The sequence below is a fragment of the Neophocaena asiaeorientalis genome, unplaced genomic scaffold (genome assembly GCF_003031525.2).
Source record: "Neophocaena asiaeorientalis asiaeorientalis breed wild unplaced genomic scaffold, Neophocaena_asiaeorientalis_V1.1 scaffold259, whole genome shotgun sequence".
Classification (NCBI taxonomy): domain Eukaryota; kingdom Metazoa; phylum Chordata; class Mammalia; order Artiodactyla; family Phocoenidae; genus Neophocaena; species Neophocaena asiaeorientalis.
The window spans coordinates 57,277-77,879 of record NW_020172985.1 but is presented as its reverse complement, the minus strand read 5'-3'; the positions used below and the strand labels follow the sequence as shown (position 1 = coordinate 77,879).

General features: G+C 38.6%; 1 protein-coding gene across 4 annotated transcripts in view; it reads right to left on the bottom strand.

Annotated features, from left to right (window-relative positions):
- Positions 1-20,603, bottom strand: part of UIMC1 (ubiquitin interaction motif containing 1) — an 89,138-nt gene that overhangs the window by 25,743 nt on the left and 42,792 nt on the right. For all 4 annotated transcript variants that reach the window (XM_024742160.1, XM_024742159.1, XM_024742161.1 and 1 more), the window contains one exon: positions 15,391-15,553. In XM_024742160.1, coding sequence (XP_024597928.1) covers positions 15,391-15,553 — 163 coding nt within the window. The remainder of the gene's footprint in view (positions 1-15,390; positions 15,554-20,603) is intronic.

Below are 20,603 nucleotides of genomic sequence, written 5' to 3'. Positions count from 1 at the left end.
TCATGAACACTTTTTTTTTTTTTTTTTTTTTTGCTGCACACGGGCCTCTCACTGTTGTGGCCTCTCCCATTGCGGAGCACAGGCTCCGGACACGCAGGCTCAGCGACCATGGCTCACGGGCCTAGCCGCTCCGCGGCATGTGGGATCTTCCCAGACTGGGGCACGAACCCATGTCCCCTGCATCAGCAGGCAGACTCTCAACCACTGCGCCACCAGGGAAGCCCTGTAATCTTTTTTTTTTTTTTTTAATTTATATTGGTGTATAGTTGATTTACAGTGTTGTGTTACTTTCAGGTGTACAGCAAAGTGAATCAGTTATACATATATCCACTCTTTTTTAGATTCTTTTCCCATATAGGCCATTACAGAGTACTGAGTAGAGTTTCCTGTGCTATACAGTAGGTACTTAGTATACTATAGTTTTTTAAGCATGCAACAGCATTATGTCTAAAAAAAAAATGTACATAGCTTAATTAAAAATACTTTATTGCTGAAAAATGCTAACCATCATCTGAGTCTTCAGTGAGTTATAGTAGTAACATCAAGGATCACTGATCACAGATCACCATAACAAATACAAGAATGAAAATCTTTGAAATATTGCCAAGAATTACCAAAATGTGAAACAGAGACATGAAGTGAGCAAAGGCTATTGGAAAAATGGTGCTGATAGACTTGCTCGACAAAGGATTACCACACATATTTAATTTGTAGAAAAACATAATAAAACATAGTGCAACGAAACAAGGTATGCGTGTAAATAAAACCAAAAAAGTAAGGAAAAGATACACATCAAACTGTTAACAGTGGCTTGAACTGGACCAAATCATGGGTGAGTTTTTTCTGAGTAAAATTTTCCAATGTAAGAAACCAATGTTACCTCAATTAAAAAAAAATTTTTTCCCACTTAAATCTTCTACAATGAAGATGTACTGCTTAAAAAAAAATTGTTAGAAGGCAAAATAGCATAATGATTAAGAATGGAACCTGTGGATAAATGGTAAAATTCTAGGACTGAAGCAGGAAAAGTCACAGCAACCTCACAACTTCTTGTACTAAAAAGTAAGGAAGTGCTCAAAAAACTGACGGGCACATGACAAAAAGTTACAGAAGACACCTGAAGGGACTTTCACCAGTCAAATTTGGACAACAAAATGACTACTAGAAAGAATGAATTATGACACATTAAATTTAAAAAAATGAATCCATACCACATTAAAAAAATTAATGGGAAAGGGAAAAGTTTCTTTCTACAGAAGAATGTCAGCTAATTAATGCAGAAGAATGGCAGGAATACAAAAATCACCATTTACTACAATAACGACAATTAATTTAAGCAAGACTCACCAATGGATGCTAAAACCATGGGTGAATGCCTGTTAGGGAACAGGATGTTCATACAGCCTTAAAGTATTACCCCACAGATGACATACTGATTACAAAGGGAAAAGGTACATTTGCAGAAGGAAATCTGGTAGACATTACCTTAGAGGATCAAATTTAACAACCCCAATAGCACAAACTGATATCATTTGCCCCCTGATGTGATGTGTTACGGATTGAATTATCTGTGTTCCCCCAACACTCATATGTTGAAATCCTAACCTCCAGTGTGATGGTATTAGAATATGGGCCTTTGGGTAGTGATTAGGTCGAGAGGGTCTGCCTTCATGAATGGGATTAGCGCCATTATAAGGGACTGAAGAGGCCAGAGCTCTTTCCTTCCACTACATGAGGACACAGCAAGATGTCAGAAGTCTGCAACCCAGAAGAGGGCTATCACCAGAACCCAACCATGCTGGCATCCTGATCACAGACTTACAGACTCCAAAACTGTGAGAAATAAATTTCCATTGTTTATAAGCCACTCAATCTATGGTACTTTGTTAGAGCAGTCCAAACTGACAAAGGCATGATGCATTTAGAAGAATACAACACTCTCTTTGTTATTATTTCCTGCCAAAAATGTTTTGACCTAAATCTAATCATAAGAAAACATCAGACAAATCCAAAGTGACTAATATTTTGGGAGGAGAAACCATAGAGGAAAAACCCCATATTCTGTGAATAAACTCTGCCCAGGTCCCTGGCTGACTCCAGAACCACTCTTGCACTAGACAGACTCCAGTTAAAGATAAAGAACCAAACTGAGATATGGACTGCTTCCCTAAACAAGAGTGTGTAGCTTGATTCCAACCCAGTTAACTGTCTGATGAAACAAAATATAATATTTTTCTGAGGAATAAAACACACACTAGAATATCCACAATATAACATTCACAATGTCCAGGATACAATCCAAAATTACTTAACATACAAAGAGAATGAGGAAAATGTGACCTGTTTTCAATTTATAGGGGTAAACAATTTGAATGACTGCAGATTTCTTATCAGAAACTGTGGAGGTCAGAAGATAGTGGAAGAAAATCTTTAAATTGCTAAAAGGGAAAAACCTATCAACCCAAAATTCTATATTCAGTGAAAATATCCTTCAAGAATGATGATGAGGTACTCAATACATGTTTGTTGGATTGAGTGTTTTGGAACTAAATTGCACAGAATCCAATGAATGATATTTGAACAGAACAGTGCACAATGAACAGGATTTCAGAAATGCAGATGGAAACTAAATGGATGTCAGAGGTGTAGTTTTTGAAAGAAACACAGCAGCATTTGATAATTCAGAAGATATTGATCCTAAGAAGTTCAACTTGAATGACTGACAAAACCAATATAATATTAACAGAACTGAGAAAATCAGGAAGAAGAGCTAGATAAGGAGGTAAAAGATGAATTCTGATCTGATTCGTTCTCTTTGAAAACCAAGCTCAGCAATTAACTTTTGGGAAAAAGTTGTATTTTTGATTTCATACTAATTATAAAATAGCATTTGCTTAATTCATTTATCTTAACCATGGAATGGTTAAGGCAAAGATTAAGAAATAAGTGAAAGATTTAAAAACCAGACACAATAAAGATGTTAAAAAAAAATTAAAATAAAAAAAGACAAAGAAAATTTGTATATAAACCTTAAAAAAAAGAATGCTGATGAAATCAGACATTTTTCAGATAATAAAATTATTAAGGAAGTTTGTTACCAGCAGACCCACCCTGTAAGAAATGCTAAAGGCAATTCTTCAGGCTGAAGGGGATGACACTACACAGACTCAGATCATCAGGAAGAACTGAAGAGTATCCAAAATGGTAAATATCTAGTAAAGAACATTTTCCTCTTAATTTCTTTACAATCCACAGCAACTATTTAAAGCAAAACTATAACATTGTTTTATGGGATTTATAATATACGTAGATGTACATGTGACATATGACAACTACAGCATAAAGGGGAAGGTAGTAAATGTACCTATACAATTGTAAGATTTCTATACTTTTCATAAAGTGGTATTAACTCTAAGTAGACTGTAAAAGCCTACCTTGCCCCAACAGTAGCCACTAAAAATAGAAAGAAGTATAGCTTCAAAAAATAAAGGGCAAAAAAGGCAATTCTATAGCATATTCAAATAATCAAAATAAGTCAGAAAAGAAAAAACAAAAGAGACAAAAATTTAAAAATTAAATGGTAGACCTAAACCCAATCACATCAATAATTAAATGATTAACTAAATTTTCCAATTAAAAATTAGAGATTGTCAGAATGGGTAAAAAGCATGACTCAACAGTATGTTGTCTACAAGACACACACTTCAAAATAAAGACACAAATATGGGGCTTCCCTGGTGGCACAGTGGTTGGGAGTCTGCCTGCCAATGCAGGGGACACGGGTTCGAGCCCTGGTCCGGGAGGATCCCACATGCCGTGGAGTGGCTAAGCCCGTGTGCCACAACTACTAAGCCTGTGCTCTAGAGTCTGCGAGCCACAACTACTGAAGCCCGCATGCCTAGAGCCCGTGCTCTGCAATAAGAAAGGCCACCACAATGAGAAGCCCACACACCGCACTGAAGAGTAGCCCCCGCTAGCTACAGCTGGAGAGAGCCCACGCGTAGCAACAAAGACACAATGCAGCCAAAAATAAATAAATAAATTTAAAAAACAAAACAAAAAAACACAAATATGTTCAAAGTGAATGTATGGAAAAAGATATACCAGACAAGCAGTAGGCATAAAGAGCTGAAATGGCTAGAACTAGGTCTAGTTGTTCTATCAGATAAAATACACTTCAAGAAAAAGAATATTACCAGAAACAAAGTTGGAAACTAAACAACATACTTACAAGTTGGCTCTAAAATTTATATGGAAATGCAAAAGACTAGAACATCCACAGTAATCTTTATAAAGGACAAAGCGAACTACCTAGTAGCCTGCAAAGCCTAAAATATTTACTAGCTGTCTCTTTTAAGAAAGCCTGTCAACTTTTGCTTTAAAGGAGTACATTTTCGAAGGACCTACCTGCATAGCACTATGTTAATATGCTATGGAGAGAATAAAAACAATTGTGACACAGTTACTGTTACTGAGCTTATAGGTATTAATCATGAATGTTTCAGTCTTAAAAAGGAACACTTGGAACTTCCCTGGTGGTCCCGTGGTTAAGACACTGCGTTTCCACTGCAGGGGGCACAGGTTCGATCCCTGGTTGGGAACTAAGATTCCCGCATGCTGCGCAGCGCAGCCAAAAAATATGGGAAAAAAAAAAAAGGAACACTTTTGGGTTTGACTCTCCTATAATTAAGAGAGCCTGAGATATTAGCATTAAAAATGCTCTGCAATGTGTGAACCTTGTTTGGATCCTGACTGTAACAAACCAACTGTAAAAACCAATTATGAGACTCAAGGAGATTTACACAGACCAGATATTTGATGATATTAATTTTTCCAGTATGATAATATTATAGTTAGGGTTTTATTAAAAAAGAGACCTTATCTTTCAGGGATACTGAGGAAAATAATAAAATGGTATCTAGGATCTGATTTGAAATAATCCAGGGAGGGGGAGTTATCAATGGAATACAGATGAAACAACAGTGACCATGAGTTGGTAAATGGATGGCACATGGGGGTTTCAAGGCACTAATAGTCCTTCAATTTTTATGTCTGAAATGTTCTTGTAATTAAAATAAAATAAACTCACACAAAGTCCTTTTGCAAGACAATAATCAAAGTTAAATTGGCCATTGTCTTTTGAAGAAACTGGTATGAAAGACAGGTGGCACAGATAAAAGGACCTGGAAAAAACCCTAATAATAATAAAAACCCTAAGAGGCTTCTAAAGACTATTAATGACAATCAAATCCAGTGGTCACATATTATCATCACAGCCTAAATTAAGATAATACTCAATGAGTTCCATATGCAGAAAAAAACCAAATTTCTCTGAATTTTACTAGTTGCTGCTTTATCAAGGTTCCTATGAAAGTGAAATGGATGACAGTGGAGCATAACAGAAACATATGAGCTCTTTAAAATGTTTTATAATATGTACAAAAGAATATATATGCAAATCAATCATCCAACTTAAAAAGTAGACTATTACCAAAACTGAGTAGCTAACTGTGCTTCTTCCTGATCCCATCCTCTGCCTCCACCCACCCCCACCAAGAAGCTTTTATTCTCAAAATTATCATTACTTTATTAATAAAACCACAGTTTTACTACAAATTCTTAAAATAATACATTAACTACCATACTGGTATTCAGTATTCTGAAACTTTTTTTTAAATCTCAATATTTCATGGATGATTCTTTGGAGTACAAGCTTTTGAATTAAAGCTGGTTGTGTAGCTGGTTGTGAGTTCTTGCCACTTATTAGGTATGTGACCTTGGGGAAATTATTTTCCCGTCAAGCCTCAGCTTCCTACTTCAAAAGACTATTGTGAGAATTAAAACAGAATATACAAAAAGTACAGCTCCTGGTATATAGCAGGTGCTCATAAATGGTAGCTATACTAGGTATGATTTACAAAGATTTGGCAAATTAAATCCTTTTACTTAATGGGAAAAAAATCCATCTTGCTATCAAGTGCTTCCTTTATATTAAGCCATTAGACAACTCCTTAGTAACAAGTCTGTGAATGGTCAGTCTCCACACCACCAGAAGTAATTATCATCATCGTCTGATCCTTTGACTTTGCACACGTTTTCACAAAGATGACTTATGTCGGTCACATCAACTCTTGTTTACCAGGAAACAGTTTGAGTCCATCAAACTTTTGTTCTCGGTAACTGAAAAGCTGACAAGGTCAATTCTGATGAGATCAGATTTCATGTCTGCATTCAGGGGTGAAGGATTATCAGTACTCTGCCTTCCTAAAACTGACTGAGGCTTATATATTCTCCTCATATTTTCCCCTACTGTGTGTGTCCCCACCTCTGCACACGGGAAGGCAGACAGAACACAGCAATGAAGAAAAATGACTGACTCTGGAGTCAGGCATACTTGGGCTCGGGCCCTGGCTCTGCTGCTTAACTATCTGATGCTGGCCAAGTAGTAAACCTCTCTGATGCCAGATTCTCCATGGATAAAATGGAGATAACAATAACACTTATCCTCTAAGATACTTATAGTCCTGACTGTGGCTCTGTGATAGTTATAATGGAGATGACTGATCTAATATTAATTCCTTGAACTTTCGTCTTTCTTAAAATGCTCTAGATGCCTGGATTGAAACATGTGTCATGAAGTGAGAGAACTTCTCTTAAGTAGTTTTTAGCTGTTAATATTCCTTCAACACATAATGCTTTGGTTATTATTCCGGTGTTAATAAGAGCTATTTTATTTTTTCAAGGAAGGAATAAGCACACCTAGCAGGGAAAAAACCTGCTAAAAGAAATCCCGAGGCCTGGCTCTTTAGGAGCAAGGCATAACGATTAGGGGTAAGTAAAACAAAGTCAAGGTTAAGAGGAACAAAATGGGAAGAGTGAAGACACTGAGGACTCAAGTAGACATGGATTGCAGTCAGACTGCCATTTTCACATGCCATATCATACAGTAACCTTATTAATGCATCATAGTGGAGCTAATACAAGGAAATGTTCCACAGAAAGGCTAAACAAAAATTATCAGAAGACAACTCAGATGACAGGGGTGGAGGGATGGGACAGGACCACACAGTTCTGCTACATTATTAATACAAGAGGAGAGAGTTACAAGCAGTGGAACATCACAAGTCTGGAGTGGAGGTACTTAGTCTAAGGATTCATCCAGTGGCTAAGAGTTATGATATATTTCTATGTCAGTAGGCATTCAAATAAGATGATGGCCTCTACAGAAACACCAAACAGTCTGGGGTCAAGTCTATCAAAGAAGAATCCACTTTAGATATACCACTTTGGGCATCCAGCTCCTGCTGACCCCTGTACCAGGCCAGCACCTCTTCCCACCTCTTAGCTTCCTCCTCCCATTATCAACAGCAATGAATTCTTTATCCTTTCTCCTTGCTGCCCACCCACCCTCCTCTCCTCCCCAGTTCTGCATGGATTCCAATACTTTTTTCCCCATATCAGTGCCACTGCTATTCACACTGATTAGATCCTTCTGCAGGATCAGCACTGCTTCTGCTTTAAGAAATGAAAGCTTTGGCTGTTCAAGCACAAGAATGGGCTTGCTGTGCCAGGCTGCATAAAACTGGAACCTTGGTAAGAACTGATGGGTGGGTGGAAAAAACCTGGAAAGCACCTTTGAAGCAAAGGGAAAATATAATTTGTAAAGAACTTATATAGATTGATAAGAAAAATACTAAGAACCCAATAGATACTTGGGAAAGTTCAGAGAACAATTTCTCAAAAAAGAAATACAAATTGGCTTTTTTAAAAAAGAAAAAAAACTCAACTTTACTAGTCAAAGAAATATAAAATATAATGAAATATCACTGATTATCTATTGAATATACCATGCTTTAAAAACAAAAAAAGAAAAAGTAATATTCCTCAGTATTTGTAATGGTGTGGTGAAAGGAACACTCTCACGTGCTACCAGTGAGAATTTAAATGAGTATAACCTTTCCAGAAAGCAATCTTAAAACTTTATACATATAATCCAGTAATTTCACTTTTTGTAGTCTGGTTTAAAGAAAAAAATCAGAAATTCAGACAATTTATACCTTACAAGGCTTGTTGCTATTTTAGATGCATATCTTCAATAAAGGGGGGGGGAAAGGGTTAAAAACCCATACCTGATACTAGGGGAACATTTAAATAAGAATCTGTCCTTTTTCTCACCAATCAGTAATAATCCCTTCCATCTCTGTGAGTGCTTAGTGCCTCTATTTTAGCACTATATTTTAGCACTAAATATGACTTGTATCATATTCAGTCGTTCCCAAGTCTGTCTCACTGGACTGTGAATTCCCTGAATACAAATTTGGGGTCCCATTCAGCTCCGTATCATATACCTTATTACCTTGTGAGCACTCCCAGCACCTAACACAATACTTCATTAACAGCAGGACATGAAAATTTTTAAGTTGAATCACTGTAAGAAGCAAATTAATCAATGATTTCAAAGATGTTAAATTTTTTACACATAAAGACATGAACACTAAATTCATAACTGACCTAATTCTACCACAATTTGGAATAAACTCAATTCCATGAGATTATAGGAATGAGTTATTAGATTGCAGCAGTCACAATCTACAGCCATACCCCTTTATTCTTTGTTCTTCTTCCTGCCTGGAACACAGATGTATGGTCTAGAGATGTTAACAGCCATCTTGAAACAATAAGTCAAGAAGCTACAAGTACAGGACTGTAGAGCCAAAAGAGAAAAGCTTAGGTTCTCATTACATCACTGAGCCACTGCCTCACTCTAGACATCTGGATATGTGAGAAAAAGAAACCTTACACGTTAAACCCATTTAATAATTAATTACATTAATTAAAACGGTGTTTTCTGTTATTAGGAATGATAGAATTTTCTGATAGATACTAATAGGGTTTTCCATTATTTGTTCTGACTTATATAAAATGATACATAACCATCCACTTGGTAAGAGTGACTAAAGCAGGGGTGGACGCTTTAAATAAAGACAATCAGAGTCTTTCTCTAGACTGACTTGTGGTCTCAGGAGAAAGAACTCCTTCTTTCCATTAAAGACTAAAAGCCTATGGCTGCTGGCAGACACTTAAAAAAAAAAAAAAAAAAAAAAAAGCCTATCTATTGAATAGAGACAAATGGAGCCGAAAGATGGAGAGAGACACCATCTCAGCTCCTAGATCCTGCTCTGCCTAAAGCCTATCCCAGGCTTCCCAATTATTATGAAAACTAACCTCTCTTTTTTGCTTCAGATTGCTTGAATTGTTTTTCCAACACCTGAACCCAAGAGTCCTACACTCTACTGGAGTAAACACGTAAATAATTATTTTACAAGTTGAAAAAAACTTTGCCCTGTATTAACCCATATAACTCAAGTTATGTTTGTCATTCTCCAATTGCCTACTATTTTCATAATGCCCATACTACAACCACACTGAATGGCATGCTCTTTCTTGTAGAGCATGTTTCTTCATGTTTTTCTATTTACGTGAGTTTTGCCTACTGCTATTTTACATTAATGCCCTTCCTTCTAAATCTCTAATCACGTTTCTTCTGAAACACCACAGGAATTTATCTTTATGCCCCTTAGTCATTTTGACCTTGCATTACAGTTATTCATGTGTATGCCTTTTATCTTTCCAATAGAACTGTAATCTCACTTTGTTTGGATTTGTATATCTTCCCACAGGTCAGTCTGTCTCCATAATCCATGTTATTTCTACTAAACCTATGCTACTTCCCAACTGTTAATACCTCAGTAGTTAGGTGTCAACAGTGATATACTTAATCCTCCTGGGTACCACAAAAGCCACATTAATACAAGTGAGAAGACTGAATGGGGTACAAATTACATTCAGGTAGGCAAATACAGATATATAAAACAGAAAAAGTCAACTCTGTCTAATTTAAGAAATTTGTTACTTAGAGATGATTGGGTCTTCTGATTTTTGCTGACTCACCCAAGTCAAGCCTATTCTAGGTCCCAGTCCTTCTCTGATAGCTCTCAGGCAAATCTCTATCAAGACATTTGATACCTCTACCCACCTACTTACCCACCGTTATGTTTCCAAGCAATATCCATGGAGAGAAAATCCACTCCTGGCAATATCCACACCTCTGTATCTAGGTCCAAAGTGTATACAGTTAATGCCTTCAGCTTTCCTAACTCTGCTATGATCTATTTCTCACTAAACTTATTCTTAGCACTTTGACTCTAATGCCTTTCCTTGCCTTTCATCTTTCCCTTAGCTCTAGCTGGCTGGTGGCTTATCCTTTATGTATTGTATTAGCACACAGAAACACAGACTTCAAAAAGACTACACAGGCAAGAAAAATATTCAATAATAACAGTAGCTACCATTTATTGAATATCTAAAACAATCTAGACACAGTGCTGGGTACTTTATCTCTGATTCCCATGACAATCCTAATGATGTTAGACTAATTTTACAAATGAGGCACCTGATCCTCAAAGAGTAAGATAATTTGTCAAGCATTACCCAGCTGACAAGTATTACAGCTGAAATTTAAGTTCAGATCTACCTAGTTCCAAAGCCCATGTTTCTCCCACTCTATCTTATTACCAAAAATAAAACGTTGGCTGTTCTCCCAGCTTCCACCCTTGTCACCCAACAATCTATTCACACAGCAGCCAGAGTGATCCCTTGTTCAAATATTAATTCATTTTTTGCTCAAACCCCTCCAATGTTTCCTCCTTTAAAAGCTAAAGTCCTCACTAACGGCCTAAGAGCCCTATGTGATCTGTCTACCTGTCCCCTCCCCAATTACCTCTCTGGTCTCATTGTTAATCTCTCCCTCACTTACTCTACTGCAGCTGCACTGGCTTCTTTGTCATTCCCCACATACGCCAAGCCTGCTCACCTCAGGGTCTTTGAACTTACTGTTCCCTCTGCCCGTAATACTCTCCTCTCCACTCAAAATTCTCTTAGCTTATTCCCTCACTTCCTTTAGGTCTCTGTTCAAATGTCACCTTCTCAATGGAAACTTCCACACCACCTATTTTAAACTGCCACCTCCTGACCTCAATACTCCCTATTCCCCTCTTCCTCTGATTTCTTTTCTTCCTCTAAAATACTTATCAATGCGACATATTATATGTTTACTTGTTTATTGTAATAGTATCCCACTACTAGAATATAAGCTCTCTGAGAACATGGACTCTGTATATTCTGTTCACTATATCTGGCATGTAGTAGGCATTTAATAAGTATTTACTGGATGTGTAAATGAAGACCTTTATTCTTCCTAGGTGTTTAAATGAAAATGGTCTCAAAGACATTTTCCAAAAAGCAAATGCAAAGGCAACCTGCTTTTGTTCCAGTCTAGATTACTTTAGCAAATCATCTCCCTTCAAACAATGCCTTTAAAGGACACTCCCTCTAATTTTTCCAGAGTTGTGAACAGATAGCCATGTCATTGAGCAACAAACTGAGCAGACTGAGCCAACTTAACCAGAGTGTAGAATTATAATAAAATAAAACTTAGAGCAAAGTTAATCAGACACATTTAATGATATGCATAATTGTTATTGTGCTGCACGGTAACTAGGCATAAATGGTAGACACTTCATGTAAATGACTCTAATTACTATTTCTTTTACACAGCCAAACAAGCATGTCTAGGATCAGATTCAGGGGGAAACAGGAAGGAGGGGAAAGCTGAATACTTAGCTCTGGGAGGGAAGTCCTCCCTCTTATTCTATCCCCTTAGGCATTGGGCTAATGGTCTCCCAGACTGGGTTATGTGTAACTCTTTCCCCTCCATTGTGGGAAAGGCTTCCTTTTACCAAAGATTAAAATATTAGGCTGTGGGGCTTCCCTGGTGGAGCAGTGGTTGAGAGTCTGCCTGCCGATGCAGGGGACATGGGTTCGTGCCCCGGTCTGGGAAGATTCCACATGCCGCAGAGCGGCTAGGCCCGTAAGCCATGGCTGCTGAGCCTGCGCGTCCAGCCTGTGCTCCACAATGGGAGAGGCCACAACAGTGAGAGGCCCACGTAACGCAAAAAAAAAAAAAAAAAAACAAAGGCTGTGGACGGCCCTCTGTCTTCAGTCATAAAGCTGAGAGGAACCAGAACAATCACTACTAACCCTGGCAAGGAAGATGGGGCAGGAAACTGGTGGAGAAACCAAATAAAGACAGCAAATTTACCAAAAACCCACTATATGCCAGGCACACTAGTAGGTGTTTCACATAATTCATCCAACTATCAATACTTCCCCCACCCCACGTAGAGCCCCAAGCTCTGTCTGCAGGAAAGTAGAGGAGTAAGCAGAGTAGGACAGTTCCAGTGAGGACTCCCTGCTCCAAACTTGTCCGTAAGGCCTAAAATGTCACATTCTCAGAAAGGGTAATTTAGGTAAGCTAACACTATTAGGAAGATTAAGTGGAAGCTGTCATTTAGTGGCTGTTTCCCTTGCTTCCTATCTTATCTAACCCATAAGAGGATAAAGGGCCCCCTACTTTCCTATGGGTTTGTCCAAACCTATCCAGCTCAGGCTAAGCCCACCCTTCTCTGGGGACAGCGACATGCAGGATCCCCAGGGATCAGGGATCAAACCCATGCCCTCTGCAATGGAAGCACAGAGTCTTAACCACTGGACCACCAGGGAAGTCCCTGAACTAATTTTTAAAACAAATTTCCTCATAAAAAATAAACTGTGACAGTCATTCAGGATACAGCAGACATCTTTGGATGGAGGTCTGAGACATTTGGATCAGGGCTACAAGACATACAGTGCCAAGAAAATAAGTTCCAATTATATCAGAAAACACACTTATATCTGTAATATTTTAAAGAGTCCTCAAGACCCAGAGTGTAAATCCAACTGAGCAGCATCACACAGGATCACTGACACTTGGCCTAACGGATTAAAGAGAACTTGAAAGGCTTGTCCTGAATAGATAACAATGCAAGTCTCAGTCTACTTTGCCCTCCTGATGGTGTCAGCCTCTCAACAAGTTCAATGAGAAAAACCTGGTTCTGGTGCTATAAGTCTGCATTAGGTTTCTGAGAAAACTCAGAAACAAGCCTGAATCAAGTATTTGGGGCTGTGAGTTGCTCCACTGCACCCCTGTAAGGAAGAACAAGCTTAAAAGCAAATATCATATAGCTGAAAGATGTCTGACAGAGATGAATACCAAAGCTTCCTGTTTAAGCACAAACTATCAGCGTTCAGTCTGGGAGATATCAGTAGGAGCTACTCTATACTCTTTACCTTTTGATTCTGACTGGAAGAAGGTCATCTATTCCTAGAACTCAATGGGGATTCAGTTTCTCAAACTCATTTATTTCTGGACCTCAGTGCTGAGTGCATTGTTGACTCAGTAACTAATACCAGTTGGGTAAGGTGTTTGGTGAGATAGACAAAATAGTCTCTCCCTTCTCTGGTCACCAAAGGCCCAGCCCTAGAATTCTTTCAGTCACTGGAACTCTCCACTAAAAATCAAACTAAAGAGCTATGTCAAGGTAAAACCGCATCTAAAATCCTAGACCTACAGTGCTCTTCTATTAAAGGAGTTGACCAGATTTAGGTCTTCAACTTTCATTGTATTTAAAAGACTACAATGCTATTCATAAAAACCCTTTAAAATGATGACAAAATCTTTGACCTAGTAATACCACTACTGGGAATTCCACAGATCAAAGTTCTTAAGTACTTACTATGTTGTGCTGAACACTTAAAATATCTCCTTCCACCTCACAAAAACCAAATAAGGTCATTTCTACTGCTTGACAGACACATGAAGGGAAGCCTGGAAACTAGCACAGGGTCACAGACTAGTAATTGACAGAGGTGGGACTCAATCTCAGACTGATTGGACTCCAGAGCCCATCTTTTTTAACTATCACCCAAACTAAAAATACATCCTTAGAAAATAACCCCAAAATACAGCAATAATTTTAGGCATAAAAAGCTCACTGTCATATAAGTATAACATGGCAACTTGAAGCATTCTAAACACACAACAATTAAATAAATGGAGGCAATCTGGATTACAGAATATTATATAAGCATTAAAAATATTTTTACACATAACTTATAGTGACATGGAGAAATTTTTATGCTGTAAGTAGAAAAAAACAAAACAGAATTTTACATACAGTCAGATCTCAACTATGTAAAAAATATACCTGCACATAGAAAGATCTAAATTTACTGATAAATAAAAAAAGGCAAATTGCAGAATTACACACGTGTGGCATGGTCTCATTTATGTAAATAATTCCTGACTCATTTCAAGTACTCAATAAATGTAAGCCATTATTATTATTCATACTACAATGAACAGGTACTACTTTACAATCAGAAAAATCAACAAATTTATTTAAATTTTAAGTTTAGGTACTTCCTTGTTTAATTAATAAGAAGTATATAACTTCAGAAAAATTAAATAACATGTGCCTTTCTTTCCTGGAAATCTTAATGTATAAAACACCTCACAATAATACAATTTCAGATTAAATATCTCTAAGTTATGGGAACCAAGTAGCACTGAGAAAAATGTTGCAACACTTCTAAATCATCTAAGTTATGGTTACATTCAACATGTTAGACCACAGAGTTGTGCAGATTCTATTATATTTAGAGTTTAAAGTCATAAACAGAAAGGCAAGATCAGGGGTGGTATTTCAAGGGCTGTGATGAACAAGCAGATTCTCTTGCCCAATATGTCACACTGCACGAAAACCAAGGCCTTCTGTGTACTCTTTGAGAGAGAACCAACACCTCCAGGGTGTACGCAGGCCTCTCACTGCTATGGCCTCTCCCGCTGCGGAGCAGAGGCTCCGGACGCGCAGGCTCAGCGGCCATGGCCCACGGGCCCAGCCGCTCCATGGCCTGGGGGATCCTCCCGAACTGGGGCACGAACCCACATCCCCTGCATCCGCAGGCGGACCCCCAACCACTGCACCACCAGGGAAGCCCGAAATTAGTGACATTTTTCAGCTGTTAACTATCTTTAGGTAGAATTTACACACACACACACACACACACACACACACACACACACACACACGGGATTTATTCTGAATGAAAAACGGGCAACTCTAGAACTTAGTTCCTCAAGTTCCATAGGAGTTTCAGTATATGAATATATAAATTGAAATTCAAGGTCCATGGGATAACAATGATCTCTGGCCTGCCTATAGCAGAGAATAAGTGTGAAACATTGAAAGATGAAAGATTTTTCCCTTCCCCTTGTCCTGAGGTATGTGCAACAAAATAGTATAAAGTAATAACGAACGTGAAAAGCACTAGATAATTAGCTAGATTTAAAAAAAAAAACAAACTTTAGCATTGAAGAAGAGTTGTCTGTTGCACTGTACCGTACAGGATTACAAAACCACCACACAGTTGAAGAAAGGAATCTGGCTTTACCTGTATCTTGACCCATCAGCCCATTGCAGTACATGGCATGTCGCTCGATCTTTGTGGGTGGGAAGCCTTGGTCACATAGTGGGCAGGATACCTGGGTACTAGATGAGAAGGTAGTAGTAGGTATTTCCTTCTCAGCATCTTCCCTGTTATCAACCTGAAGAACCTGAAGAACATGACAAATGGCAATTGTACTAGCTTTACTTTATAAAGTATCTTTTCCCAAAAAGAACTGCAAGACTCCATCCTATATTCCACTTACTTTCAATGAGGTAATACCAATCAGTTTGCCAAATTCAGGACAGTAGATTGGGAGATACACTAATATAGTTAATATTAATTTATTATACTGAATAATACTTATTCAGTGCCTGCCTACTATGTGCTAAGCACTCTGCATGTGATACTCATTTAAACCTCATGATAATCTTACAAAGGTACGAACACACTCTTTTTACACTTGAGAAAAGTGTTGTCCAAAACAGTAAAGTAACTTGCCCAAAGTTACAGAATAAATAAGTGGCAGAGCTGAAATTCAAACCAAGGACTATTCGGCTCCAAAACCTGACAGCATTCCTCTCTATCACACTGCAAGGTGCTGTCCTCGTTGGGTCAGTATGCTGTGTCTTCGGTGTTTCAGTTTGTATTATCAACAGCATCTTAAAGACACTTTTTCAGGGACTTCCCTGGTGGCACAGTGGTTAAGAATCCGCCTGCCAGTGCAGGGGACATGGGTTTGAGCCCTGGTCCAGGAAGATCCCACATGCCACAGAGCAACTAAGCCCGTGAGCCACAACTACTGAGCCCACGTGCCACAGCTACTGAAGCCTGCACGCCTAGAGCCTGTGCTCCGCAACAAGAGAAGCCACCGCAATGAGAAGCCCGCACACCACAATGAAGAGTAGCCCCTGCTCACCGGAACTTAGAGAAAGCCCATGCACAGCAACTAAGACCCAATGCAGCCAAAAGTAAATAAAATAAATAAATAATTTTTTTAAAAAGAGACACTTTTTCAATCTCACAAAAGAACTGTGAAGGCAGTCAAAAGGTACAAACTCCTAACTAACATAAATAAGTACTAGGGCTGTAATGTACAGTGTGATAATATAATTAACACTGCTGTATGTTATATATTAGAAAGTTGAGAGTAAATCCTAAAGAGTTCTCATCACAAGGAAAAAAATTTTTTTCTATTTCTTTAATTTTGTATCTATATGAGATTATGGATGTTCACTAAGCTTACTGTGAAAATCATTTAACTATGCATGTATGTCAAATCATTATGCTGTACCCCTTAAACTTACACAGTGCTGTATGTAAATTATATCTCAATAAAACTGAAAGACAAAAAAGAATTACACACACACACACACACACACACACACACACACACACACACACACACAGAACTGTGATCACTGTAAGTGACTTCAGATATCAAGAGTTAGGGGGAAAAAAAAAAGAGCTCTAAGCAAAAGCAACACAACTAAAATAAGTTAAGAACCTAGGTCTCAGCTTATACCAGTAAAACAAAACCAATTCTTGTGTTTTATTTGTGACTTTGGGGTTGAAAGAGGAAACACAACTAAGATCCAAATATTTAAGAAGGCCTGAAGAAATCATTAAGACAATTCTGACAAAGTCATTCTTACTCCCTTCTCAGTGTTTTGTAGTCATCATTTTTCCTACAGTTCCCAGTCTCTCAGAGGCAGTTTTATTTTACCTTTACAGGTCAGAGTCAAGAACTCTGCAGTGATTAATCCTATAGTATGTGTGAGCACTGCAGCACTACTGCCTAATACTTGATTCAAAGGACAGCATGTCCTATCTAATCAACTTGAAACTGTCCTGCATAGTCACTGCTTCCATTTAAGAGCAAGGAGCACCTGGGCTGTCATTATGCCTTACTATGGGAAAAAAATAAACCCTCTTCTGATACAAGAACAAAATAGGACCAAAACTGCAGTAGGTAGATAATTTGAGCTCTGAGCTAACTGGGGTGGTTTTTTTTCTTTTAGTCTCTAATTTTAGGCCATCCCTAAAATTTACCACCTGTGAATGTAATCCAGCAGAGAGGGAAACAGGTCATCTAAATAAATACCAAGTAAAACGATTTCTACAACTGCCAGAAAATGTTGTTTTCAACACATACCTGCCTTTTACTTTAAAAGGAAGGAGAAAAAGAAAGATGAGAGGGCTTCCCTGGTGGCGCAGTGGTTGAGAGTCTGCCTGCCGATGCAGGGGACACGGGTTCGTGCCCCGGTCTGGGAAGATCCCACATGCCGCGGAGCGGCTGGGCCCATGAGCCATGGCCGCTGAGCCTGCGCGTCCGGAGCCTGTGCTCCGCAACGGGAGAGGCCACGACAGTGAGAGGCCCGTGTACCGCAAAAAAAAAAAAAGAACACTTAAATCTTAAGCAGTGTGTATTATATACTTGGCACTAACCACTCATTCACTAGTCTAAACGAAAAAACTTAAAATATATTTAAAAGCATGATACTATTTAATAAAAAAAAAAAAAAAAAAGAAAGATGAGAAAGGAACTAAGAGTGGTTGAGTTCCTATACTATGCCAGGCTTGGCCAAGCATTTTCCATAACTATCCTTCACAACAACCCAATTGGCACAGGTATCACTAGCTCCAGTATTATAGAAGAGGAAATTGAGGCTTGGAAAGGCAAAGTAACCTGCTGATCACAAAGTGAGTAACTGGACAATGTAGACTCAAACCCAGGCCTTTGTGGCATCAAAACTCTCAGTACTCCACCACGGTGTGGCAAAAACAAAAAGCACCCCTCCGCTCCACTTTGTTTCTGGAAGCTGACTCTGCCAGGTATTGGGAGACTCTCTGGTTCTATTATTCTTCTCTAGTATGTGGGGCAAGTCCAGTGGGTCTGGAAGTTCTAGGTGTTTTTTTATTCCAAGCTTAGTCACTGAGATTCTTACAAACCCAGGTTCCTCTGTTCACAAATTTTACAAGAAAAAGTTGTCTTGTGAATACAAAGCCATCTGAGCAGAGGGGAGAAAAATCAATATACCCTATAATTTGCAAGTAGTCTTGAGTTAATGAAAGTTAGTAGCAGTTAAGCAGTTACTTGACATTCTGAAGTTCACTAAGCACAGAAATGTTGTATGACATGAATGTCACTGGTGCTCACACCCAGTACTACACCCCTTTGTATTCATTACGAGCTCTATAAAATGCAGAGAAGGTACCTCCAACTATTAATGTAGTATTCAAGAGGGAGGAATCAATCTATTTTTGTTTTATTGTGAATACAAGCCCACTTCCAATCACATTCATAGGCAACCCAGAAGGTTTCTGAACATTTTTATATTAACCTAAGATTTTTCCCAGCACCACTAAAAAGGTCTATTTAAATATTAGCTACAATGGAGAAGCCTCAAGAGGAAAAGATACAAGCGAAGAAGTTCTTATAAGGACTATGTAGTTAGGGACTGGGTCTCTGCAGAGATGCTTCCACTTCTTTTAAAATACTATACATGTATTTCTCAAAAGAAGTACTTGGACACCAAATCATGATCTCTTAAAGGCTGGCCTTTACTTTCTGGCCTGAAAAGAAACCTCATCTCAAGAAATGGACCCAATGAAAATGAGAGTATGTCCTATAGTCACCAACCCCCCTCACCCATCCCCCACCAGGTTTATCTGTAGCTTAGAAAAATGTTTAGATCTTTCCCCTCTTACCATAGACAGTTTACTTAACACCGTTAACTTAAAAACCAACTGACTAAACTGACTACAGTTGCACAGGTCCACTTACATACATATGTTTTTCAACAGTAAATACTACAGTACTAAATGATCTGTGGTTGGCTGAATTCTCGGATGTGGAACCACAGATAGGGGGAAAATACAGATACCAAGGGCCCGCTATAACTTATACATGGATTTTCAACTGCATGAACAGTCGGCACCCTTCACCCCCTCATTGTTCAAGGGTCAACTGTATTTCAGTCTGAATAAAGTCTATTAACCCTTCTGAGTACAGAATATCTGAGACCCCAACTAAGGGAAACTCTCAGGCAAGATATTTCAAAAATGTTATTTCCAAAGGAATCTGACCATTGCAGAAAATCAAATCAAGAGGGACTACAGTTCTGGCAAAGGTATTCCAAATACCTCAAATACTGTCAAGCAGTTCTCTGTCATTAGTAAGCTAATATCAATGAAGAGCCACAATACATTACAAAGCAGTGCCACATGCATATTTCTACTTGTGCCAACTCCTGCTATGTGTTTTATATTCTTTATCTAATTTAATCTTCAGAGCAACCCAATAAAATAGGCTATTTTTGTCTCCATTTTATAAATGAAGAAGCATTCCTCTCCTATGTTCCCCTAATACCCTAGGCAGCTCTCTAACATTACATTTGTCAGATTACATTACAATTATCTGTTTATGTGTCCTTTTGAAGGCAGGGATTGTTTTTTTCTTATTTACCTTATATCTCAAGCCTCTAAAACAATGACTGGCACACTATAATATCTGCCAAATAAATGAATAAAACAATTAACCTGCCCAAGGTGGCGGGGCTGGGATTCAAAGCCATGTCTTCTAATTCCAATGCTCAAGCTCCTTGAACTACACCATACCACCTTCCAATAAACAAGAAATTTTAGGGCAGATGACCCGATACACAGATTCCAAGGGCAAGAGTCCATACCCATTATGATACTATCACTGTGCACACATAAAATGCCCAGATTCTATCTTTCTAATAAGTGATTTGTAACTAGTGATTGTACAATGACTCAAAACTACAGTATCTAACTACTTTTTTTTTTTTTTTTTTGCAGTACGCAGGCCTCTCACTGTTGTGGCCTCTCCCGTTGCGGAGCACAGGCTCCGGACGTGCAGGCTCAGCAGCCATGGCTCACGGGCCCAGCCGTTCCGTGGCATGTGGGATCTTCCCAGACCGGGGCACAAACCCATGTCCCCTGCATCGGCAGGCGGACTCTCAACCACTGCGCCACCAGGGAAGCCCTCTAACTTCTTTTAATGGAAACTTCTAAGACTATTTAGAGTATCCACAGATATCAGCAAACAGCAACACCAAAAAGAGGACATTCAATGTGCAAAAGACCATACAATTCCATCCATTTGATGCGAAGTGCTGCAGACATATATAACTTCTAAATAGGGTTCATGCTCTTTGCCCCAAACAAAGAAGTTTCCTTTGCAGTCACGGACG